The sequence below is a fragment of the Lepus europaeus genome, chromosome 13, assembly GCF_033115175.1.
Source record: "Lepus europaeus isolate LE1 chromosome 13, mLepTim1.pri, whole genome shotgun sequence".
Classification (NCBI taxonomy): domain Eukaryota; kingdom Metazoa; phylum Chordata; class Mammalia; order Lagomorpha; family Leporidae; genus Lepus; species Lepus europaeus.
Genome location: NC_084839.1, coordinates 22558339 through 22584892, shown reverse-complemented (window position 1 = coordinate 22584892; position 26554 = coordinate 22558339). Strand labels below are relative to the sequence as shown.

Here is a 26554-nt window from a genome sequence, read left to right as displayed (position 1 = left end):
ATGGCTGCAACGGCCAGAACTGGGCCGATCTGAAGTCAGGAGTCAGGAGCTTCTCCTGGTCTCCCACGCAGGTGCAGGGGCCCAAGCACTCGGGCCATCTTCTACTGCTTTCCCAGGCCATAGCAGAGAGCTAGATCAGAAGAGGAGCAGTCGGGACTCGAACTGGCGCCCATATGGCATTGGCTTTACCCACTGTGCCATAGCGCTGGCCCCACAAGTTCCTTAATCCTGAGAGTTTTAAATACTTTGCATTTTGATAGTGGAAATGATTGGAAAGTCCAGAAACCAACGTGTGGGACCTTAGTGAAAGCCCCAAGGCACGGTGGAAACATGCTGCCAACCTGGTTCTCCCTTCCCTTCGGTGTGCTGCTGCAGCTATGTTGTGGTCATGTGATCTGCACCACAGTTGTGGAGACCACCCCAGCCAACAGAGCAGGGTACCCAGTTCTCCTGTTCTCTGCACTTGAGCCGAGTCCACGCTGTACGGCTCTGTTTCTAACCTCTGTTGGTTCTATGCCTTCAGTTGTGTGGATCGGGGAGCCTGCAAAGGATGGGCTCCTGCGACTGAGAGCCCAGAGCCAGCGCAGCCTTGGTCTTCCTCGAATCAGAGCTCTGGCTGCATTTCTTTGTGCTGGTTTTGGCTTCTTTTATCAGCTTCATTCGTAGATTAACTTAAACAAAAAAGCCTCTCTTAACAGCTGCTAAGTGCTTCCTATTGCGAGTCCAGGTAGGCGGAGAGAGTTGGCTTCTCTCAACACCAGACAGAAGCGCCTGAGCCTTCCCTCGGATCTGTGCACTCGGGCCGGGCATGCGTAGGTGTTATGCTCTGTAGCTCCAGCAGGCCATGGTTCTGCCCGTGGAACAGAGGGACACTCAGTTCTCACACTGCCCGTGCGTGTCGTGTCGTGTCGTGTCATGTCATGGGGCGTGGACTCCACAAGAGACAGCCACCGTGGTCTGAGCTTCAGGCAGTGCAGGGTCAACTTGTGGTTCCTTCTCCTGTTAGATGGCCTCACTGTGCACCCAGGTCCTTAAACTTGAAACTTGAGAATCATTTATTACCCTTCCTTCTCCTCTGCAGACTTTTTTTTTTTTTTAATAAGACCTAGCTTGTTTTGAACTGTTATAAACTTTTCAAATGCTATTCCTGACAGGGCATTCTTCTTGGATAGCTATTGTTTTCTGCTTTTCATTCCCTAAGAAAGAAAAATGTTCTGTAATGAGTTCCTGAGAAATTTGTTTTGTAGTTTCTAACTATTGACTCATATTTATTCCTTTTTTTGTTTTTCATTAATTTCTGTTTTAAAAATGAGTCTGTGATTCAGAAGTATAATGTAATTCCACCTTAAACATGGAACAGACTTTATGAAAAGTATAACATATCTAGTGAAACTGGGTTTGGGTAAACTTACAGGATACACCAGTGTTGAACATGACATTGAAAGGCCCCAGAGGTAACAACGTTGACATGCAGATGCTCCTCGACTTAGGGCTTAGCTCCTGAAACTGCATTGTAAGTTGGAAACGCATTGAGTACTCCCAGGCTCCCTCCCTCCCAGCTCAGCAGCACTGTGCACCAGAGGGCTGGTTGTTGCCCTGTGTGACTGTGTCTGGCCGGGAGCTGCGCTTGCCGGCACGTATCACCAGCCCAGCAGAAGATCACATTTTGGAGTTTTAAGTATGATTTCTGCTGAAATGAAACGTTATCACCTTTGTACCACTGTAAAGACTGAAAGTTTTAAGTCAACCCACTGCAATCTTGGGTCCATGATATCTAATTCATGATGAGTTTATATGAGAAAAGGTCCCTGTGTAATTTGAAAACATCGCTAGCAGCCTCTTGGAAATCTGGTTTGAGCAGTTACACTTGGATACATTTCAGAGATTCCAGAGTTTCCCCTCACTAGTGAGTGTTTAAAATGAAGCAAAACTAAACTAGTCCATTTTCTTTCTTTTTTTTTTTTTAAAGATATATTTATTTATTTGAAAGGTGGAGTTACAGAGAGGCAGAGGCAGAGGCAGAGAGAGAGGTCTTCCATCTGCTGGTTCACTCCCCAAATGGCCACAACAGCTGGAGCTGCGCTGATCTGAATCCAGGAGCCAGGCGCTTCTTCCAGGCCTCCCATGTGGGTGCAGGGACCCAAGGACTTGGGCCATCTTCTAATGCTTTCCTATACTATAACTTTCCTAGGCTGGATTGGAAGTGGAGCAGCTGGGACTCAAACTGGTGCCCATATGGGATGCTTGCACTGTAGGAGGTGGCTTTACCCACCACAGCACCTGCCCTAAGTCCATTTTCTTTTCTTTTTTTAAAAGATTTATTTATTAATGTGAAAGGCAGAGTTAGAAAGAGAGAGAGAGAGAGGTCTTCCATCTGCTGGTTCACTCCCTAAATGGCCGCAACTGCCGGAGCAGAGAGAGAGGTCTTCCATCTGCTGGTTCACTCCCTAAATGGCCGCAACTGCCGGAGCTGCGTTGATCCAAAGCCAGGAGCCAGGAGCTTCTTCCAGGTCTCTCACATGGATGCAGGGGCCCAAGGGCTTGGGCTATCTTCCACTGCTTTCCCAGGCCATAGCAGAGAGCTGGATTGGAAGTGGAGCTGCCGGGACACGAACTGGCGCTCATATGGGATGCTGGCACTGCAGGCAGCGGCTTTACCCGCTACGGCACAGCGCTGGCCCATGTCCATTTTCTTTTTTTTTTAAAGATTTTATTTATTTATTTAAGAGGTAGAGTTACAGACAGTGAGAGAGAGAAACAGAGAGAAAGGTCTTCATTCCATTGGTTTACCCCCTCAATGGCTGCTATGGCTGGAACTATGACGATCGGAAGCCAGGAGCATGTGGGTGCAGGAGCCCAAGTACTTGGGCCATCCTCCACTGCCCTTCCGGGCCACAGCAGAGAGAGCTGGACTGGAAGAGGAGCAGCCTGGACTAGAACCCGGTGCCCATATGGGATGCCAGCACCTCAGGCAGAGGATTAGCCTAGTGAGCCACGGTGCGGCCCCCAAGCCCAAGTCCATTTTCAATAAAAGCAAATGTATTCCTTAACTTTTGAGATTGCTCAGTTTATTATGGAATGGACATTGGTGAAAAAAAGATACTTAAGTGACAGTCTTCTTCATTAGCGATTTTAGAAAAACTGTAGCATCCTGGGATTCTGGGCACACAAACGTTTTTGGGTATACAGCATTTACTTATCTCCCTGTTTGTTTGTAGAAGAATTCAAGATGACCAAGAAAAAAGTCAGCGAGATAAATTAGAGAACCAGTGCTAAGTTGGGAAAAGTTCTGGAATAGCAGCACAGAAACCCTGAGAAGGAGGATCTGATCAGGGCCCTCTCAGGAAGCTTCCGGGAGATGGTAGAGAGTGAGCCAGGGCTTCTGAATCTTTTACAGTAGTGAAATTCTAAGGTGGAGCCCAGTGTGCAGAGGGCAGAGCTGCTCTGGAGAGGAGGATGAGGAAGGTTGAGCCCAGGCCTGCAATGCATCCCTGCTTGAGCACTGCCCTTGTCTATGTGATGCCCCCCAGCTCTGCTACCCATGGCCGCAGGTGAATGAGTAAACTTGAACTCATTGCTTATTCACTGTTGATTTTGTAGCTTTTCTCCCAAGAGAGGTCATTATGCTTATTTCCAAACTCCAGTCTTCCTGACTTCAAGATAACGCAGATCTGCAAAGGCCATTACCTATACCTAATATTTCAGAATTTGTTGGTTTATTCTTTTGCACTGATTTTATGTTCTTTTTATAATTTTTTAAGAGTAGGAAGAATACTTCTTCTATGTTTGTTGCTTTTTTTTAGAAAAAGATTTATTTATTTGAAAGAGTTACACAGAGAGAGGAGAGGCAGAGAGAGAGAGAGAGAGATCTTTCATCCACTGGTTCACCCCCTAATTGGCTGCAATGGCTGAGCTGTGGCCAAGCTGTGCCGATCCGAAGCCAGGAGCTTCTTCCGGGTCTCCCACATGGGTGCAGGGGCCCAAGGACTTGGGCCATCTACTGCTTTCCCAGGCCATAGCAGAGTGCTGGATGGGAAATGGAGCAGCTGGGACTTGAACCGGCACCCATAAGGGATGCCGGCACTGCAGGCAGCTTTACCTGCTTCGCCACAGCGCCAACCTGGAGTTTATTGCTTTTGTCTCAGCTTTTATTCCCCCTCTCCCCCCCCTCCCCGAAATTGAGAATTAGTCTAGAAACTCCTCCCCCTGGTGGCCCCACTCCACATGAATCTGGTGAAGACACCATTTCCCTCCTGTAACTTCCCACCTCGGAAACCTCAGAGGCTGCCTGTGGTTTTTGAGTGAAGCGCCCACCCCTTTTCTGCCTGGGAATACCCAGTCTCCTTGCCTCATGCAGATCTTTCTTACCCACTCTGTGGCTTCTCTTATTGTCACCAACCCCATGTTCATTCCTTTCATGCCTTATAGTTCTTGTCCTTTCAATTACACATAAAATGTTTTGAGCTGCGTCCTAAGTGCACAGATTACATAAGTTCCTGAGAGCAGGGGTTATATTCGACGTTTCTTTGGTTCCTCAATGAGTACAGCGCTGGACTCCCAACATATGTGTGCAGGGTTGAAATAAAATGCAACCGGCATTCTGATTGCGATAAAGTTGAATAATGTTCTGAGTTGATTTTGCTTGATGAGGCTGTTTGACATTTGCCAAGTGGAGTCTTGAGTTGCAGTTGATTACTGCATAATCCTTTCACTGTAGAGTTTCATCAATTAGGATTAATTGGGAAAATAGGAGTTTTTGAAAATCAAAGAGAAATACTCTTATTACTGTTAGCAACATGTGATAATTGGACTGGTAACGTTGTCTCTGAAGCAGAATCCATCTTCATGGAAGAAATACTCATTTTTGTTTGGCTGCATTCACAATTGTTTGCAGAAAATGTAGCAGTGGATTGCTTTTCTAAGTTAAAAAGTGCTCCCTGAGGTCTTGTTTTCAAAAGTATTAATTTGAATAGCAAACTCTTCTTAGGAGACACTGCAGAGCTGGAAGGATCATCCAAATTAGGTTAGTTTAAATGTCAGAAAATAGGCAGTTTGAGACTTTGTTAAAGCTGAGAAGAGCAGTTTCCTGTGTCTGCAGGGGCTTCAGGAGGTACCTGCGTGTTGAAACATAGCAGTGTTTGCTCCTGGTGACTCACCGTCTGCTTTGCTTGGCATGGGGCCCCGAACGGTGTTTTCTTGGCATCGGATTCTAAGAACTCTTTTGGAAGTCATGTGCAGACTTTATTGTCAGACTGTAAACTGATCGGGCTGCGGGCATGGATCTCGCAGAGGAGTCTGAGAAAGCTGAACCTCGCTCCGCTCCGAAGGAGAGGGTGCTCCCTGGAGGGCCTACTGGGTGGTGTCAAAATAAGTTCCATTCTCCTGCCATCCTGGACGAATATTCTCATTTGTCCTCTCATTGTAGTCTTTGGGTTAATAATCACTGTTAGTTACCGTCTTAGCTGTTGACCTCTTCATCAACTCTGCAGCTGTGACGGGCTAGATGTTCAAAGCAGTTATTACATTGTTTGTGATAAATCAAACATAGCTGTCTTTTCCAAATCATATTTGCAGGGAATTGGTTCTGGTACGACCTTGGACTCTACACAGGAAGTGATAGCCGCACGAATGTTGGCGAGGCTATGCAGAGTGCAGCCAGGGCAGCCAGGGCAGCCACCCAGCCGGTTTTAAGTGTAACTTGACCTGAGTGAGCAGGGAGATTTCAGATGTGGGAGGGATGAAGAGTGAGTTCTTCCACGGGAAGGAATCCAGCTAGGGGCTGGACAGATGGAGGTGTTCTCTCAGTGATGCTGCCCCGAGTTGCCGAGGAGAAGCCTTGAATAGTAAGAAGGACACTTTCTGGGGATACTTACAGGAAGTTGCAGTTAGGCTGAAGGTGTCCAGGAAAGTGTTCAGAACAAAGGAGGCACAGCTGCCGTGTGGCTGCACAGCAGGTGTGGAGAGGAGGGGCTGAGTGCTGCTCTGTTTGAAGTTTGGAAGGGAGGGAGAGGAGTAGCAGGATTTCCGGAAGTGAGGATTTTGAAACTGCCATTTCAGTAATGATATTGGATGATTATTTCTTTATGCCAAGTTAGAATTAGATTTTTGGAATAAGTATTTTAAAACATGTGTGACTGGCTTTAAATACACCATTTTGCTAATTTTATGTTTTTTTATTTACATTAATATTTCCTTCTGAAGAGTGAATAAATCTTTAAAAAATTTTCAAAATATATTTGCTTCAGAGAGAGATGGACAGGCAGAGAGGGCTCCCATCCACTGGTTCACTCCTCAAATGCCAGCAAAGGCCAGTGCTGGGCCAGGAACTCCATCCCTGTCTCCCATGTGGATGGCAGGACCCTGAGCCTGCTGCCCCCTAGGGTGTGCTTTAGCCAGAAGCTGTCATTGGAGTGGTGCCAGGCCTTGAACTCAGGCAGGAATATGAATGTGGGTGCATTTGAATAAACCTGTTGGAAGTTCAAACTGTGAACCCCAAGTTGTAAATGATGGTAGGCATTGTAAATAGGGAAGATTAAAACAATCGAAACCTGAGCCTATTTGCAGGAGAATTACACTTACTTAGCTTCTTCCTTTTTTTTTTTTTTAAATTTTATTTATTTGAAAGGGAGAGTTACAGAGAGAGAGAGTGAGAGTGAGCATCTGTCCACTGCTTCACTCACCAAATGGCCCAAACGGCCAGAGCTGGCCCAGGTCGAAACCAGGAACCAGGAGCTTCAGAGACCTTTGGAATTTCCTGGGTGAAACACGCGTTTTTTGTTCTAATGAGGCACCTTTGGTGGGCTCTGGGATACCTTTAAAAAGGGGGCAGAGTGACCAGGGGAACCAACGGAGTGATGAGGGGTCTTAGCTGCAACCCTGGACTCCACCGACCACTAATGGCCAGTGACTTAATCAGTCCTGCCTCCGTAGTGAGGCTGTCTCCTTGCATTGGATCACAGAGGGCTCTGATCGTTTAGGAAGCACTGACATCTGAACAATGTTGAGTTGATATTCCATTTTATGAACATGGTATGTTGCTGTAAGTCTTTGACTTTTTTTTTTTAATCAGTATTTTGTAGTTTTCAGCATATAGATCTTGAACATACTTTTCTAAAAAGTTTTTTAAAGATTTATTTATTTCTTTGAAAGTCATAGTTACACAGAGAGAGGAGAAGCAGAGAAAGAGAGAGAGAGAGAGAGATCGATCTTCCATCTGATGGTTCACTCCCCAGTTGGCTGCAACAACTGGAGCTGCGCTGATCCGAAGCCAGGAGCCAGGAGCTTCCCCCTGGGTCTCCCATGTGGTTGCAGGGGCCCAGGCACTTGGACCATCTTCTGCTGCTTGCGCAGGCCATAGCAGAGAGCTGGATTGGAAGTGGAGCAGCCAGGTCTCCAACCGCTGCCCATATGGGATGCTGGCACTCCAGGCCAGGGTGTTAACCTGCTGCACCACAGTGCTGGTCCCTAAGTATTTCATATTTTTATATTATTGAATTTTCACTTGTCTTTTTGTTAATTTAGAGGCATAAAATTGAATTTTGTATGTTGTCTTGTATTTTGCAACATGGGCTGAACTCACCTACTTTTTTTTTTTTTTAAAGATTTTATTATTTATTTATTTATTTGAGAGTCATAGAGGGAGAGAAAGAAGAGAAGGAGAGAAGAGAGGTCTTCCATCTGCTGATTTACTCCCCAAATGCCACAACAGCCAGAGCTGAGCCAGTCCAAAGCCAGGAGCCAGGAACTTCTTCCAGGTCTCCTATCTGGGTGCAGGGGCCCAAGCACTTGGGCCATCTTCCACTGCTTTTCCAGACCATAAGCAGAGAGTCGGATTAGGAAGAGGAGCAGCTGGGATGCCAGTGCCACAGGTGGAGGCTTAGCCTACTATGCCACAGCACCGGTCCCTAAACTCACCTATTACAGTGTTTTTAATAGGTTCTGTAGCTTCTTTGTTGTTGTTGGTGACTTACTGGGGTTTTATAAATAGTTCATCATATTATCTGGATAGACACAATTATATTTCTTCACTGAGAACCTGTGTAATTTGGTCTTGCCTTGTCTCACCAGCTGAGTTCTGCAGTGTGGTGTTGAGTAGAAATGCTGTGGGCAGTCCTAGACTATCTTGATCTTAGGAGAAAAGCACTCAGTCTTTCATGTTTTAGGATGATGTTAGCTGTTGTACATATGTGTGTACGAGGCAGAGAGACACAGAAAGAAAGGGCTTACTTTTACTGGATCACTCCCCAAATTCCCACAGTGGCCTCCAGCTGGGCTGAAACCAGGCACCAGGAACCCAGTCCAGGTCTTCCTTGTGGGTGGCAAAGACCCAACTACTTGAGCTGTCTCTTGCTACCTCCCAGAGTCTGCATTAGCAGGATGCTGGAATTGGGAGCAGAGCCAGGCACTCTGGTGTGGAATGGCGCCTCCACCAGGCGCAGTGCCTGCCCCAGTTGTCGCTATGTTTAGAGGTGTCTGTCATTAGACTGAGGAAGTTTCCTTCTTTTGATAGTTTTCTGAGAGTGTCAAGGATCAGTGTTGGATTTTGTTCTCTGCATTTATTCACACAATCATTTTTTTCCTCTTTGTAGTCTGTTGAAATGGTGAATTATATTGATAGATTTTCAAATGTCAGATTGATTTTTCATTTTTGGGAGAAGCCTCCCTGGGGTGTGATTTATTTATTTATTTTTAAGTTGAAAATCAGAGAAACACAGAGACAGTGAGAGATAAGAGGTCTTCCAGCAGATGGTTTACTTCCCAGATGCAGGCTGAAGCCAGGAGTCAGAACTGCATCTGTGTGGATGGCAAGGGACTCCAGCACTTGAACCATCACCTGGCCTCCCAGAGTGTGCATTAGCCGGAAGCTGCAATCCGAGCTGGGATTTGAACCTAGGCACTCTATTACAGAACATTGGCTTCCCAAGTGGGGTCTTTTTTTTTTGGACAGGCAGAGTTAGACAATGAGAGAGACAGAGAGAAAGGTCTTCCTGCCATTGGTTCACACACACCCCCTTCCCCCATGGCCGCTACGGCTGGCGCTGCGCCAATCTGAAGCCAGGAGTCCCATGCGGGTGCAGGGCCCAAGGACTTGGGCCATCCTCCACTGCCTTCCCGGGCCACAGCAGAGAGCTGGCCTGGAAGAGGAGCAACTGGGACAGAATCCAGCACCCCAGCTGGGACTAGAACCCGGGGTACCGGCACCGCAGGCGGAGGATTAGCCAAGTGAGCCATGGTGCTGGCTCCCAAGTGGGGTCTTAACCACTGCACCAAACACCCACCCTATGGATTGTGATTTTTGTCCTTTCTGTTTGTTGCCACATTGGGTTTGCTCGTGTCTAGCTGAAGATTTTTGTTACTGCATTTATGAAGATTATCAATTTGCTTTCTTCTATTGTAACGTTTTTATGTTGTTGGTATCAGAATAATGCTAGCTTTGTAAAAAATGGTTGGGTAGTGTTCCTTCCGTTTTCCTTACCTGCAATAGTGTAGAATGCAGATATTTCTTTTTCAGATATGTAGGCTTCAGCCATACAGCCTTCTTAACAAGGAGCTTTCTTCTTCTTCTTCTTCTTCTTTTTTTTTTAATTTTTAAAGGCTTTCAAATACAGATATGGGCCTATTCAGGGGTCTCTTTCTTCTTGAAGCACCCGCCGCATTGTTGAACTTAGGGACACAAAGTCAGTATGTCTGCAATGTCTGCAGAGCCTGTGACAATGGTGATTTGTGTTTTCTCTCTCCTTTCTTATTCAGGCCAGCTGGAGATCTGTCAGTATTATTGATTCATCCACAGAACCAGCTTTTGGTTTCATTGATTTTTCTCTGTTGTTTTTCTGTATTCAAGTTCATTGATTTTTTTGTTTGTTTCTGCTTATTTTTTTTTTTCTTTTTTCTTGTTTGGGTTTAATTTGCCATTGTTTTCTTTAGGATCTTAAGTTGGGTGTTCAGATTATTGACTCAAGGCCCTTCTTTTCTAGTATAAACATTTTAAATATTTATAAAATGAAAAATGCCTACCTTTTTTTTTAGAAAAAGGATTTATTTTATTTGAATGTCAGAGTTACAGAGGAGGGAGAAGCAGAAGCAGAAAGAAAGAGAGAGAGTCTTCCATCCGCTGGTTCACTCCCCAAATGGCTGCAACAGCCAGAGCTGGGCCGATCTGAAGCCAGGAGCTTTTTCTGGGTCTCCTATGCCAGTGCAGGGGCCCACACACCTGGGCCATTTTCCACTGCTTTCCCAAGCACATTAGCAGAGAGCTGGATCAGAAGTGGAACAGCTAGGACTGGAATTGGCGCCCATATAGGATGCCGGTGTTGCAGGCAGCGGCTTTGCTTGCTGTGACACCAGCTCTTCTGCCTGCTCTAGCCAAGTCATTCCAGACACATTTGGTCTCATTTGCAAAATAATTCCTTTACTTTAGAGTCAGAACCAGCAGTAATTGCTTTAAAACTCAATGGGTTCCTGAAAGAAGGCATTCTTTCTCAAAGTATTTCCAAAGGACCTATGTGTTGCGACTATAAACTTTTCAGGTTCTTATGCCACAGGTTTGATGTTTACACATACACAAGTGGCTTTGTGTGTGAGTGTGTGTATATAAAGAATCTCAATAAATCAACAAATCTTTGTAGCTGTAGTATAAGTCTATGACATATTTTCTTTTTCAGTCTCTCAGAATAGCTTAAAAGAGAGAGGGTTTGAAATATCTTTGCTAAGAGAATGATAAAATGTGCCGGCGCCGTGGCTCAACAGGCTAATCCTCTGCCTAGCGGCTCCGGCACACCAGGTTCTAGTCCTGATCGGGGCGCCGGATTCTGTCCCGGTTGCCCCTCTTCCAGGCCAGCTCTCTGCTGTGGCCCAGGAGTGCAGTGGAGGATGGCCCAAGTCCTTGGATCTTGCACGCCATGGGAGACCAGGAGAAGCACCTGGCTCCTGCTTTCGGATCAGCGCGGTGTGCCAGCCGCAGCGTGCCGGCCGCGGCGGCCATTGGAGACTGAACCAATGGCAAAGGAAGACCTTTCTCTCTGTCTCTCTCTCACTGTCCACTCTGCCTGTCCAAAAAAAAAAAAAAAAAATAATAATGTGGTATATCTGTATAACAGGATACTGCATAGCAGAATGAACCAAGATTTGTAACAGCAGGATAAATCTTGCAGATTCCAAGGTGGGCGAAAGATCAGATGCAGAATAGGGCCCACTGTAAGATTCCATTTGTGAGTTCGGGAACTGGCAGGTTATGAGGTTAGAGATGAGGACAGAGGCTTCCAGGACCGCAGGAGGTGGTTTAGGACACAGGTGGCTTGTGGTGCTGGAGATGTGTCTTGATGTGAGTACGATTCCATGAGCATCTTTACTGTGTGACAGTTCATTGACTGTCACACGTAGGAGTTGTGCATTTTGCTATTCAATATACTTTATAGTTTTTTTTAAAAGATTTATTTATTTATTTGAAAGAGTTACAGAGAGAGGAAGAGAAAGAGTGAGCAACCTTCCATCCACTGATTCACTCCCCAAATGGCCTTAATTCCCCAAATGGGCCAGACTGAAGCCAGTAGCCAGGAGTTCCATCTGGGTCTCCCACGTAAGTGGCAGGGGCCCAAGCACTTAGGCTGTCTTCCTTTGCTTTTCCCAGGCAATGAGCAGGGAACTGGATTGGAAGTGGGGCAGCTGGGACTTGAACTGGTGTCCATATGGAATGCTGGCATCCCAGGCAGTGACTTACATCACAGCCTGGGCCCTCCTCAGTATACGTCAAAGAGAATTAACAGAATTAACTAAAGGTGTAGTCGTTGGTTGTGGTTAAAGCTTAACATTTCATAAGACCAGAGAGATGACTTTTTTCTGGCACAAACACTTGCCCTCTCTCAAAAGTGATTTATTTTAACATTATTTAATTGTGGGAAATGCTGATGAATATTACACTGTAAAATAAGAGGAAATAAATTATATGTAGTCAAACTATTTTTAAAGAACTCTTCTTGGGGGCCAGCATTGTGGCCTAATGGGTTCAGCTGCTGCCTGCAGTACTGGTGCCCACATGAGAGGATGGCCCAAGGTCCTTGGGCCCCTGCAACCTGGTGGGAGACCTGGATGGAGCTCCTGGCTTCGAACTGGCCCAGCCCTGGCTGCTGGGGCCATTTGGGGAGTGAATCAGCAGATTAAAGATCTCTCAATCTTTATCTTTTCCTCTCTCTCTCTTTCCCAAATAAAAGAAAACAAATCTTTGAAAAAAAAAGAAAAAAACTCTTCTCTCTTAGTTAGACTTCACACTGTTTTAGACTAAGGACAGTCTCTGGAGAGAGTCATTGATTCAAGTAACAAGAACCTCATTATAGTTTTAATTTGTATTTCTTGTATTATTAATGGAGGTCAGTGCCTTTCTGCGTGCTCAGCAGTCATTTGTATTTCTTTGTGTTGCTCATTTTCCTGTTAGGTCTTTACTGATAAAATTGGCTTCTCTGGGGCCAGGGGTTCTCCATGCCAGCTGGGGTTTGAATCACCTGGAGGAACTGTTGCCTTAGGAGTGCCAGGACCCCCCAGGCCTGATGGTTAGGCTCTGTGGATCCTGGGCCTGGGCTTCAGCGTCTTTGTTGTCTTCCTTTTGCATACATTTTACTATGGCAAGTGTATGGAACCTAAGAAGCTTTGACCTTACATTTCCCCTTCAGTATTGTCTCCCTAAACCAGCAGCCTTGTCTACTAATGATAACCCACTGTCCCAGGATTCCTTTCTTAAAAGCTGTTTTTATCAAGAAGTATAAATCACATACAGAAAAAAAGAAAAAAGAAACCAAGCACAGCTGAATGAGCTGTTGTGAAGCAGCCACCCACATAAGCCCTGTAGACGGCAGGAACCCCACGGCGGGCAGCACCCGGGAACCCTGTGTGGCCGTTCTGGTCACCAGCGTGCTCTTCCCCAGGGATCAACAGACAAATCTTATGGAAATCTCTTTCACGGTTAATTTTTAATTTGCCTTGTGGGAAATCTGTAACCATTTTGAGCAAGTTTACTTTAAAAGCTATCATTAGCTTTTCAGCAGGTCTCTGCTCTCCTGTTTGCAAGCACTTCCTCCTATTCTTGCTCTGCTGATCAGCAGGCATGCCCCCCCCCCCCCCAAGTCAAGAAGATATTTTCTAGGCCAGGTGTATAGATGTTCCGTTAGGACGTCTGCAGTCCAACTCTGGCTCCTGACCCCAGCTTCCTGATAGTGCAGACCCTGGGAGGCAGTGCTGATGGCTCAGGAGAATGAGTTCTTGCTACCCCCGTGGGAGACTGGACTGAGCTCCAGGCCGTGTTCCAATCCTGCCTTTGCGGCATTTGGGCAGTGAACCATCAGATGGGAACTCTCTCTGTCTCTCTCTGTGCTTGTGTCTCTGCTTTTCAAATAAATAAAAAACTTTCATATGTTTTATTGTGTTTTTACTGGACACATAAAAACTGTACCTATTTATGGGGCACACTGATAGATGGGTACAGAGTGCAATGATCAAATGAGGATAATTTGCACATCTGTTGCCTTAAGCACTTATCACTCTTCTGTGTTGGGAATACTCAAAAATCTTCTAGGTATCTTGAAATATACAATAAATTACTGCTAACTATAGTCCCTCCACTGTGCTGTGGAGCACTAGAACTTTACCTTCCCACCTGGATGTAGCTTTATCCCCATTAACCAACACGCCTGCCTGCCTGCCCTCCCTCCCAGCCTCTGATCACCGCTGTTCTCCACATCTCCGTCTGAGAACACGCAGCGTTTGCCTTTCTGTGCTTGTCTTACTCCACATAGCCTGATGTCCTCTAGACTTCTCTGTGTTGTCGCAAACGACAGGATTTCATTCTTTTTGAATGCCTGAATGATATTCCGTGTGTACGCATTCCACATTTTCTTTGTCCACTCCTCTGTCAGTGGGTTGAGTCCCTGTCTTGGCTCAAGTGCTGCAGTCCAGGTACCCCTTGGACAGACTGATTTCCTTCCCTGTGGGATATGTACCCAGCAGTGGGCTTGCTGGGCCTTATGGGAGTTTAGTTTTCAGGGAATCCTCAGACTGTTCCGTAGTGGCTGTGCTCACCCAAGCGTTCCCCAGCTGCCTCTGAGTTCCCTTTCCTCCCCATCCTTGCCAGAATCTGTTATTTTTTTTGTCTTTTTGATGCCAGCTGTTCTGATGAGGTCAGATGATACCTTGTTTTGATTTGCACTTGTTGGGTGATTAGAGATATTGAGCATTTTTTCAGATACTTGCTGAGCGTTTGTGTATCTTTTTTGAGAAATGTCTTTTTCAGGTCTTTTGCCCATTTTAGAATCAGATTATTTGTGGTTTTTGCTCTTGAGTTCCTTCTATGTTCTGGAAGTAGCCCCTTGTCAGATGGATAGTTTGCCAGTATTTTCTCCTGTTCTGCAGGCTGTCTATTCACTCTATTGCTCGTTTCCTTGGCTGTGCAGAAGCTGCTTAGTTTGATGTAGTTCCATCACCAGGCGTTCCGTGTCACACCCTGGACCTAAGCAGTTTTCTTGCTTCAACTTTCTGGGCCACTTTACCATGTGATAGAAACCACCTAGACCTGGCTCATAAGGACATCTGGGCACAGGCACTGTTGCTTATGCCCCGAGCATGCTGGACAGCGGGCTGTGGGCGGGGCCTTGGGAACCAGTGGCTCTGCCACCACGGGACACGGGACGTAGCTGCAGCCATGCAGCTGGCCTCAGCAGGTGGGTCCTTTGGAGTTCCTGCTGCTCTGCATTCCCTGTTTTCTGTTGAATCCTAGAGCGAGTGTGCTGTGTTCGTGGGTGGAGCTTGTGTCCTATGCCCGTGTCCTCTGGGAGAGCAAATAGTGGGTTTTTCTCTTTCTTTTATAAAGGAAAGTGAATGTGTCCCATAAGAAAGGGTGTGTCTAAATGTAAGCTCAGCATTTGGATGCTTGGTGTTAAAAACAAGAAAGTCCACTGTAAAAAGTCTGTATCGGTCTTAGAAATACATTCCTTTTAAATGTATTCGTGATCTTATAGCTAATGAGCTTCCTCATGTAACAGAGAATCGTGTAGCTAAAAACTCCATCCTTGTTAGTTGCAGAGATCCCTATTTTGTTTTATGAGTGAACTCAACAAGGTGTAGTAGCTCAGCATCCTGCTGTAACAAACACTGGCACTTCCTGGCACTGCTTTTACCAAGAACCTTCTAGCTTATGGACCATTAGCCTTTTTTCCGGTGTGATCTTTCTGCACCCAGGGAAGGCTTGGAGAGTGGCAAACGCCCTAAGACCAAGAGCGGATGTGACCAGGACACTGGCTGTGACTCCACCCTGACAGAGCTTTCATGGGGGCAGAGGTTCTTCACTCTGGGTCACCATGAAACTTCGGGAGCACATGCTCTTAAAGATGGCAGAAAGGCTCTCTGCGGCCTCACTGTGATAACTAATTTAACAAGCGGCCGTGAGCCAGGCATGGCTGGCTGGGGCCGAGTGCCTTGGTTCCGCGAGTGGCGTGCAGCACCACTGTGGGGGAGGTCTTTGGGTTCTAGTGTAGCTCATCTGTCTCGTCCCAGACCAAGCATTAATGTTATCATCCCATCCCCCTAACTTTCCTCCTGCTGCTGGTGGGAGAGTCTGAGAGACAGATGTAATGGAGCACTTGGGATAAGCACACAGTAGCAAGAGGCTGTCACGGAGAAGGGGCCACTGTGATGTCTTAATGGCTTAGCACCTAGCGGTCCACTGTCACCGTGCTACCCTGACTCAAGGACACGTTTCTCAATTACAGTCAAACCCAGTGACCCCTCAGGTTTGAATGCCTCCACACACCTGTGCTGTGGATGGATCGGGTTTAGTTGATGGGAAATTTTTGTCGGGCTCATCCATTTGCCCTCTGCTTACATAACCCATATCAGTCACCTTCCAGACTCCTTCCCAGACTCATTTCCAGATAAGGTAGGGTAGCTTTAGCATTCGTCACCTAGTACAAAGCCTTAATTCTGCAAAAAATAAATAAATAAAAATAAACAAACTAAAAACCCAGGTTTCTAAATGTGGTAAAATCGTTTCCCACAAGACGGGCAGGAATCAATTTACTGGTTGCTGAATATTTAGTGATACACTTGATTGCTTTTGTGGTTCCAGATAGCAATTATTTCTAATATAATTTATTTTGCAGTGAGGGCCGAGGCAAGTTGACGGTATTTTCAGTTAAAGCTATGTTAGCAACCATGTGTGGTGGAAAAATGCTGGACAAATTGCGATGTAAGTATTTCCATATTATTTGAAAATCCTTATTTTCAAATTAGGCCTTTTAAACAACTGTACGTGAATGCTTTCAAAATTTTGGATGGTGCTTTATGGAGCTTTCTCGTTTTCCTGTCTCCACATCACTCACTCTGCCACCACTCACTCACTGTGTGAATTACGCCACCTACCGTTCAGATGAGAAAGTTGAAAGATTTAATTCAGTGTTTGCACAAGTGAGAAAATTGAAACTATTCAAAATGGTAATTTTGGCATTTTAAAAATTCTTAAAAATGTATTCCATATTGTGAAAAGTTATGCTTGAGAGATTTTGGTCAGAAAATAAATTTGATTGCTTTTACCGCGCCTGGTCAAGTTTAGCCCTTTTCTCGGTAACTGTCCTTCAACATATGGTATTTGCTGTGATTAAACTATTCCTCAGTATCTTAGTGTCAGGCTCTATTATTTAGAAATTGGGAGCTAAGTTTTTTCTTTCAGTTGCCCCCCCCCATTTGTATGTTTTGCCATTTTCCTGTTCATTAGTTACTATAAGAAAGTGGTTGATGAAATGAGCAACTGCTTTATTTTGTTGTTTACATTTCTTATTTATTTACTACTAGGTAGTTACTGTCTAAGGTACGCCACACATTTTGCTGGGTGCTTTACCTACGTCTTCTCGTGGAATCCTGGAGCTCCCCTGGAGCAGCAGGTGGTATTTTCAGTCTGCAGCAGAGTTAGCTGAAGGGCAACCCTGGGATTTCAGCCTGGCTGTCTACCTTGTCCTAAGCTGCCTTGTTTCTCCCTACTGTGCTGGTGCTGTGCTGGGAGACAGGCGTTGCTGCAGTGCCCTGTGCGGTGTACAAGGACCTGTAGAGCAAGAACTTCAGGAGGCTGATGCCGTGTGTTCCAGTGAAGTGTTGAGACAGTGTGAATTTATTTGTTGAAAAAACTGGGTTCTTGGGGCCAGTGCTGTGGCTCAGCCAGTTAAAGCCACAGCCTGCAGTGTCGGTATCTCATATCACTGATATGAGTCCCAGCTGTTCCAATTCCAACCCAGCTCTCTGCTTGGCCTGGGAAAGCAGTAGAAGATGGCCCAAGTGCTTGGGCCCCTGTACCCACGTGGGAGACCCGGAAGAAGCTCTTGGCTCCTGGCTTCAGATCATCCCAACTCTGGCTGTTGCAGCCATCTGGGGGGTGAACCAGGGGATGGAAGACCTCTCTCTGTCTCTCCTTCTCTCTCTGTAATTTTGCCTTTCAAATAAATAAATAGATCTTTTTTAAAAAAGAAAGAAGAAAGCTTTGTTCTCTGTCCTGGAGCATTTCTCATCAGTTGGATTTTGATGACCGCATCTTTTTTATATTCCTTGTGCCCTACTTATTTCTTTTTGAATCGGAAGATATAGATGCTTGATCAGATTCAAGTACAAATTTCTGGGCAAGATTACTTCATTGGTGCATTTGTCCGCTGTGCTTCTTACCTGTTACCATGACATTGGAAGTTGGAAAGCTAGATGTCCCACTAGCCAAAGAAAGATCTAGGATAATGTTCTTGGTCAGCTGTTAACTGACATCACCATTTCAAAATCAGCTATTATGCAGACCATATTTTTGATAGTACTATAATTTTACTTAAGTGCTTTTCTGAGATTTTTCACATTCTATCTCAAAATATTCTTTTTTTAAAAAAAAAGATTTATTTTATTTATTTGAAAGACAGAATTACAGAGAGGTAGAGCCAGAGAGAGAGAGAGAGGGAGAGAGAGGTCTTCTATCCACTGGTTCACTCCCCAAATGACTGCAATGGCCAGAGCTGAGCTGATCCAGAGCCAAGAGCTTCTTCCAGGTCTCCCACGTGGGTACAGGGGTCCAAGGACTTGGGCCATCTTCCACTGATTTCCTAGGCCATAGCAGAGAGCTGCATCAGAAGTGGAGCAACCAGGACTCAAATTGGCGCCCCTGTGGGATGCCGGTGCTGCAGACTGTGGCTTTAACCTGCTGTGCTGCAGTGCCGGCACCTCAAAATGTTCTTTTGAGCTGGAGTTTCTTAATTCACTTTTCAGAGGAAGATATTGGGCCTAGCACTGTGGCCTAGTGGGTAAAGCCACTGCCTGCAGCACTGGTATTCCATATGGGCGCCAGTTTGAGTCCTGGCTGCTCCACTTCTGATCCAGCTCCCTGCTGATGTACCTGGGAAAGCAGCAGAAGATGGTCCAAGTGCTTGGACCCTTGCACCCATGTGGGAGACTTGGAACAAGCTCCAGGCTCTTGACTTTGGATCAGCCCAGCTCTGGCTATTGTGGTCATTTGGGAGAGAACCAATGGATGGGATGGGAGACATTTCTTTCTTTCTTTGTCTCTGCCTCTCTGTAGCTCTGTTTTTCAAATAAATCTTTTAAAAAATAGGAAGATATTATAATATCAATGAAATTATATTTTATTCAAACACTAAAGTTGAAAGTTTGTCTGCTTTTTGATGATGATACCAGACAATATACATGTCATCTTTATTTTTTTAAAGATTTATTTATTTAGGCCTGCGCCGTGGCTTAACAGGCTAATCCTCCGCCTTGCGGCGCCGGCACACCAGGTTCTAGTCCCGGTTGCCCCTCTTCCAGGCCAGCTCTCTGCTATGGCCCGGGAAGGCAGTGGAGTTCTTGGGCCCTGCACCCGCATGGGAGACCAGGAGAAGCTCCTGGTTCCTGGCTTCGGATCAGCACAATGCGCTGGCCGCAGCAGCCATTGGAGGGTGAACCAATGGCAAAAAGGAAGACCTTTCTCTCTGTATCTCTCTCACTATCCACTCTGCCTGTCAAAAAAAAAAAAAAAAGATTTATTTATTTATTTGAGAGGCAGAGTTACAGACAGAGAAAAGGAGAGACAGAGAGAAAGGTCTTCCATGTACTGGTTCACTCCCCTAATGGCCACAACAGAGCTGGGCTGATCTGAAACCAGGAACTTCTTCCAGGTCTCCCACATGAGTGCTGGGGCCCAAGCACTTGGGCCATCTTCTGCTGCTTTCCCAGGGAGCTGGATTATAAGTGGAGTAGCGGGACCCTAATTAGTGCCAAATGTTAATCCCGCGTGGCAGGTGGTGGCTTGATCTGCTGTGCCACAGCACTGGCCCCTGTATGTGCCATCTTTAATGGTGCTGGGGGGAGTGGTTGAAAACAGTGGAAAAGTGATGTAGAACTGCATGTTCTGGATGGCTCTGGGGTCTAAGGTTAAACCTGGAACATTGATATGGAGGCAGTTCACCTGACCAAGTACTAAAATCACTACCAGCCACTCGTAGCTAGAAGTGAGGAAGAGCCAATTCCGGTACCATGTGGGTTTGGGAAGGGTCAGGTGGCTGCAAGTTTGGACACGGCTTCTGGACTTGGGGTTCAAGTGGCAGAGGCGCTTGTGAGGGCCGGCAGGACCGTTGCTGTGCACAGTGTCAGGCTGTGCCCTCTTCACAGGGCTCCAACGGTGCAGGCTGGGCAGGGTCACGCGATACCATGCCTGTGCAGTCCAGGTCTGTTTTCTTTGGGGTTAGCTGTCTTCATGCCCCCAATTCTAGCCTCTCAACCATTTGTAGCTCTGTCTTGTTATTTTTTATTGTTAATTGTCATGGTGAGTGGCTGAGATGTTCACTGTGAGTAAAATTTCCAGGTATTGAAGCCTCCCTCTACTTTTAAAATTTTAATCATCAGGTGTGGAAACCGCTTTACAAATGTGGCCTGTGCCTTCCCTGTGAAACAGAGCTCACTGATGGTGATAGAAGCCTTGTTCACCTCCCAAAGATGCTGTCTTCCAACAGCTGGCGTCTTCTGATGCGGAGGGTGCCGAGGGAGGCCTAGGGCTGTTTGTCCCATGCTTTGGGCCTGCTGGGCCTTTTCTACTCTTGAGCTTGTTCTTGGTGGCGGCGGTGGGGTGTGCACCTGTCCCTTATCACTGTTGTGAGTGTACAGCCTCTGGAGATCTTATTTCTGATTTACTACTTCTAATATCCTACGAGCAGAGACAGCGCGACCAAACTTCTTAGCATTGTCTTCAAAGTGAAGATTTGAAGTGATTACCTTTAGGAAAGAAGCACTTGAGTTTTGTAGTACTGTTGTCGGTTTTGGCCATCGTGTCCTGTTGCTTTCTATTTTCTATTTATTTATTTAGTTATTTATTGACAGGCAGAGTGGACAGTGAGAGAGAGAGAGACAGAGAGAAAGGTCTTTTGCCATTGGTTCACCCTCCAATGGCCACCACAGCTGGTACGTTGCGGCCGGCGCACCGCGCTGATCTGAAGCCAGGAGCCAGGTGCTTCTCCTGGTCTCCCATGCGGGTGCAGGGCCCAAGGACTTGGGCCATCCTCCTCTGCACTCCCGGGCCACAGCAGAGAGCTGGCCTGGAAGAAGGGCAACTGGGACAGAATCCGGCGCCCCGACCGGGTGCACTCAGGGTGCCGGCGCCGCAGGCGGAGGATTAGCCTATTGAGCCGCGGCGCTGGCCTCCTGTTGCTTTCTAGTTCTCAGCTACATCCCACCTAGTTGAGGTGGCTGAATATTAGTATAACAGCCAAACAGAACCTTGCATTGTACATCCTGTAATATCGATACTCATTTTCTTCTGCCTACTTTTTCTGTCATCTTGGTTCTTCATTTCTCCATTTGGTTATTGGCTGCACTCTACTATTATTCTGTTAATGTGTGTGTGTGTGTGTGTTTTTTGGAAAACTTTTTATTTGAGAATTCTATTTATTTTGCACTCTCCAAAGGACTGCAACGGCCTGGGCTGGGCCAGGCCAAAGCTTGAAGCTGGGAACCAATCCCGGTGTCCCATGTGGTGGCAGGGCCGGAAGTGCTCAAGCCATTCCTGCTGCTTCCCAGTGTGCACTAACAGGAAGCTATGGGGAGCGGCTCAAGACTCAAACCACGGTGCTCCTGTGTAGGACGCAGACGTCCCTGCTGGCGTCCTAACCACTAAGTTAGACGCCTGCCCCTGATGTTCCCATTAAATTCGGTTTTCTAATTTAGATAGAACACGCCTTGGCATTCCTACTTTTTCTTTCTTCCTTTTTAAAAAATCTTTCTGCTTTTTATTTTCAACTTAGAATTTTTTCTTAAATTTTATCCCATTTTTTTTCTAATTTGACATTTTTTGTTTTAAAGGCAAGATAGCATCTGAAGTGACTTAGTATTGAAATGTTTCTTAAATTTTTCAGATGTGTCCTACAAGAATTTCTCTCCTGAGCTTTCATACATGTTGTAGCCATTATGGACGACACCCGAGAATCAGAGAGAGCTCCTGTCTGGATTCTGAATGCCAATGAGCTAGAATCAGAACACAAACTCTGCTTTTTTGTCTTATTTATTTATTGATTTGAAGGACAGAGACACATACATACTTGTACACACATGTGTGCGCGCGCACACAAACACACACAGGGAGAGAGAAAGAGAGAGAGATCTTTTGTTTCCTGGTTACTCCCCAAATGCCTGAAACAACTGGGGTTGGGCCAGGCAGAAGCCAGGAGCCAGGAACTCCATCCTGGTCTCCCACTTGAGTTGTAGGATCCCAAGTACTTGGGCCATGAACTGCTGCGTCCCAGGTGCATTCACAGGAAACTGGCTTGAAAGTGGAGATGGGATTTGGTCGCAGGCCCTTGGATGTGGGATGTGGGCATCCTAGGTGGTGACTAGACCCACCATGCCACAACACCTGTTCCCAAAATACAGACTTTAATTAAAAACATGTCAGAGCTCAATAGTATCAGAAACTCAGAATATTAACTCAGAAGAACAAAAGAACAAAATTTGCAGACCACGAAGCCCATTACTTACTAAACCATACTTAAGCATCAATGAATTTATGTGCTTTATTTACCTTGCTTAATTTGCTGTGTATTTTCTATAAAAGTCTCCTCTTCAAACCCCATTTATTTGTATTAAAAGATAGGAGCAAAGGGCTGGCACTGTGGTGCAGTAGGTTAATGCTCTGCCTACGGCACCAGCATCCCATAAGGGCACTGGTTCTAGTCCCGGCTGCTCCTCTTCCTCATCTAGCTCTCTGCTATGGCCTAGGAAAGCAGTAGAAGTTGGCCCAAGTGCTTGGGCCACTACACCCATGTGGGAGACCTGGAAGAAGCTCCTGGCTCCTGGCTTCGGATCACCCCATCTCTGGCTGTTGCAGCCATTTGGGGAGTGAACCAGTGGATGGAAGACCTTTCTCTATGTCTCTCCTTCTCACTGTCCATAACTCTACCTGTCAAATGGAAAAAAAAAATCTTAAAACGAAAACCGAACTGTAAGCCATCACTTTAAAAAAAAAGGAGCAAATGACTCTTAAAATTCATTGAAAAAGGGATAATGTTGTTTTGTTTTTTAAAAAGATTTATTTATTTGGAACACAGAGTTACAGAGATAAAAGGAAAGACAGAGAGAGAGGTCTTCCATCCACTGGTTCACTACAACAAGCAGGGCTGGGCCATACTGAATTTAGGTGCCAAGATCTTCTTCCAGGTCTCCCACTGTGTGCAGGGATGCAAGCACGTGGGCCATCTTCCACTGCTTTTCCAGGTGCATTAGCAGGAAGCTGGATCAGAAGTAGAGCAGCCAAGTCTGGAACCAGCACCCACATGGGATGCTGGTGTTGCAGGTGGTGGCTTTACATACCACGCCACAATGCCAGCCTGGTGCTTCTGTTTTGAAGAACAAGTTAACAGTATATATCCGGAAGACTAAAAGATATTCACTCTGTTCACTCAGTCTGCTTCTTAAATTTATCTTAAGGAATTAATCAGAATAGTGCCTCAATTTTTATGTATATTTTTACATAAGTTTTTCTTTCAAATTAAAAAATTTTTTTTCTATGAGATTTTTTAAATTGAGATAGCATATTTTAATTTATATTATAGTCAAAGGCTTAATACTCCACTAATAAAAAATTCAACAAATAAAATGTAAAACAGTCATAGTTCAGCAGGAAAATTGACAAGGGCTACAAATAATAATTAAAATATGTACAATATTTTTTAGGATTTATTTTATTTATTTGAAAGACAGTTATCGAGAGAGGTAGAGCCAGAGAGAGAGAAAGGAGTCTTCCATCCGCTGGTTCACTCCCCAAATGACTGCAATGGCCAAAGCTGAGCTGATCCAAATCCAGGAGCCAGGAGCCTCTTCTGGGTCTCTCAGATGAGTGTAGGGGCCGAAGGACTTAGGCCATCTTCCACTGCTTTCCCAGGCCACAACAGAGAGCTGGATTGGAAGTGGAGTAGCTGGGGCTTGAACCGGCGCCCATATGGGATGCCGGCGCCGCAGGCCAGGGCATTAATCCACTGCACCACAGTGCTGGCCCCAAGATGTACAATTCTGCTCATGTAAAGTAAATTTTAATATAGTCAGGAAATTATTAAAATTATAGTAGTATATAATTTTTTTTTGACAGGCAGAATGGATAGTGAGAGAGAGAGAGAGACAGAGAGAAAGGTCTTCCTTTTTGCCGTTGGTTCACCCTCCAGTGGCCGCCGCGGCCGGCGCATCGCGCTGACCTGAAGCCAGGAGCCAGGTGCTTCTCCTGGTCTCCCATGGGGTGCAGGGCCCAAGCACTTGGGTCATCCTCCACTGCCTTCCCGGGCCATAGCAGAGAGCTGGCCTGGAAGAGGAGCAACCGGGATAGAATCCGGTGCCCCGACCGGGACTAGAACCCGGTGTGCCGGCACTGCAAGGTGGAGGATTAGCCTGTTGAGCCACGGCGCCGGCCAGTAGTATATAATTCTTAACAATTTGTTTGACAAAGATTTAAAGCAAAATTTGCAGCAAAACTTATACAAACAGGCATTTCTTTCTTTTTTTTATTTTTATTTTTTTCCTAAATTTTAGCTCCCAAACATAAGGGAGCACACGTGGCAATTGTCTCTCCGTGTCCAGCTTGTTGCACTCAGCATGATGTCCTCCGGTTGCAGACATTCTGATGCAGTGATAGAACTTCATTCTTTTTCATAGCTGAATAATATTTCGTTGTGCATGTCTTTATCCATTCTTCTTGGTTGCAGTGGTTTCCATAATGAAAACTTCAAATGGCTTTAATGTCCAGCAGGGGGCACTGAGTTCAGTTTTGGGATACCCACGTGGTTGTGCACAGTGCCTTTACACATCCGGTTCACGGACACCGTTAGAACACCCACACCCACATCCAGTGCCTGACTCCAGCTCCCTGCTCTTGCAGACTCTGGAAGGCAGTGACGATGGCTCAAGTAACTGGTTTCCTGCTATCCACATGGGAGGCCTGGATTGACTTTTTTTTTTTTTTTTTTTGACAGGCAGAATAGACAGAGAGAGAGACAGAGAGGAAAGTCTTCCCTTTACCGTTGGTTCACCTTCCAATGGCCACCGCAGCCGGCGCGCTGCGGCCGGCGCACCGCGCTGATCCGATGGCAGGAGCCAGGTGCTTCTCCTGGTCTCCCATGGGGTGCAGGGCCCAAGCACTTGGGCCATCCTCCACTGCACTCCCTGGCCACAGCAGAGAGCTGGCCTGGAAGAGGGGCAAACGGGACAGAATCCGGCGCCCCGGCCGGGACTAGAACCCGGTGTGCCGGTGCCGTGGCTCAATAGGCTAATCCCCTGGATTGACTTCTAACATCCCATGCCTATTGGCAGGCATCTGGGCACTGAACGAATGGATGGAGCTTTCTCTGTCTGACGCACTCTCTTTGTATCTCTGCCTCTCAAGTAATTTTTTTTTTAAAGGATCAGATCAAAATATATGAATATCACATAATTTTGTTTTAAAAATTATTTATTTGAAAAGCACAGAGAGAGATCTTCCATCTGCTGATAGATGGCCAAGAGAGAGAGAAAGAGAGATCTTCCATCTGCTGATTCACTTCCAAAATGGCCTCAACAGCCAGGACTGGGCCAGGCTGAAGCCAAGAGCTTCATCGTAGTCTCCCACGTGAGTGACAGGGACCCAAGTATAAGGCCATCTTCACTGCCTTCTCAGGTGCATTAGCAGGGAGCTGGATCAGAAGTGGGTCAGCTGGGACATGATCTGGCACTGCTGTGGTATAGCTAGTGTAGGTGTGTGTGAGCTAGAAGTCCCAGCAAGCCTCCAGTTAATGTCATCCCTCTACCTGTCAGTCAAAATGACCCTTTCCAGGGTGTACCTGCTTCATCCGGGACCTAGAGGGGATGACACTGTGATAATATGGATGTTGAGCTCCAGGTGGGATTTATGGAGGTGTCATCAATTCCCAGGCACCACCCCCACCCTCATGACAGAGGCCAGCATTGGTGGGAGCCTGCTCTGTCCTCTGCAGCTGCCTGGGGCTGGAGGTGCTGCTCAGGGGGCCCTTTTCCCGCTCCCCACCCCTTCTTCCTCCATGCAGTCCTCTGACCCGCTCGTGAGGGCTACCTCCCACGGTGCTTGTGCATTCACTTTCTCACCTTCTGGATGTCTCACCACCTTGTGCACCTGGTACACGTCTGGCTCAGACGTGTAAGACCAGAGCCTGCAGCAAAATCAGCATGCTCGTGCCAACGCTGGCACTTCCACGTGGGAAGCCCGCATGGTGAGAGGTTTTAAACACACTTGCATTAATCACAGGAAAAAATCTGAGCTATTCCAAAGTGATAGCAAGGATGTTAGACTAGCATCAGTTTGTGTTATTTATCTTTGTCCGTGTTTTTGGTAGCCCAGAGGCGGGAAGACCTGAGATTCCCTCCGCTTTTACCTGGAGTTGACTGTGTCTGTGACGTCTCGGTTCTTTGGCTCCTCGCGGTCTCATTAGCACCCGTGGCTGTGAGTCGGTTTCACTCGTCCTCACCAGGGGCTTCTTACCCATTTGTCACTGCGTATTCATCTTGCCGGCTTGTGGAGGTGACAGTTGAACCCTAGCAGCGATGCTCGTATTCATACATTCCCCAACAACCAGAAGCGTCTCAGAACCGTACAGCTATGAGATTAGCCTGACATTTGTGTTTTGCGGATAAGGCAAGCAAAGAAGAAGGAAAAGGAAAATGAACCCAGACTGGGGGAGGTGTGGGGCCGCGTCTAAGATCGCTTCTGGCCCCCAGCATCCTGCCTCCTGTTCTGCAGCCGCCTCCTCACGGGCTGCCTGCTGCGGCCGCTGAGTGTGGGAGTACAGCAGGCCCTTGGGCTTCTCGTCTGTAGGCGCTGTGTGTACGTGGTGCTGTGGGTTTGGCTGCTCGACGCGTCGAAATATGACAGGAGGTCGGAATTGCTTGCCAGGGCCAGCTGACCTACAGAAGAGGATGGCTGCCCGTGTAGTGAGAACAGCAGTCATTCCCAGAGCACGTGGCTACCCCAGGGGGCCCGAGAGGGGGGGCCGTGGAACTTGATGGAGGCCCCCAGCGC

At 46.5% G+C, this 26554-nt stretch overlaps 1 protein-coding gene across 24 annotated transcripts in view; it reads left to right on the top strand.

The window, feature by feature from the left end:
• The window catches only part of DTNB (dystrobrevin beta), a 247487-nt gene that overhangs the window by 40369 nt on the left and 180564 nt on the right, over nucleotides 1–26554 (top strand). For all 24 annotated transcript variants that reach the window (XR_009867789.1, XR_009867788.1, XR_009867785.1 and 21 more), the window contains one exon: nucleotides 16140–16225. Coding sequence is in view for 16 of the 24 variants with exons in the window: in XM_062209094.1 (XP_062065078.1) it covers nucleotides 16140–16225 (86 nt within the window). In the remaining 8 variants the exon portion in view is untranslated. The remainder of the gene's footprint in view (nucleotides 1–16139; nucleotides 16226–26554) is intronic.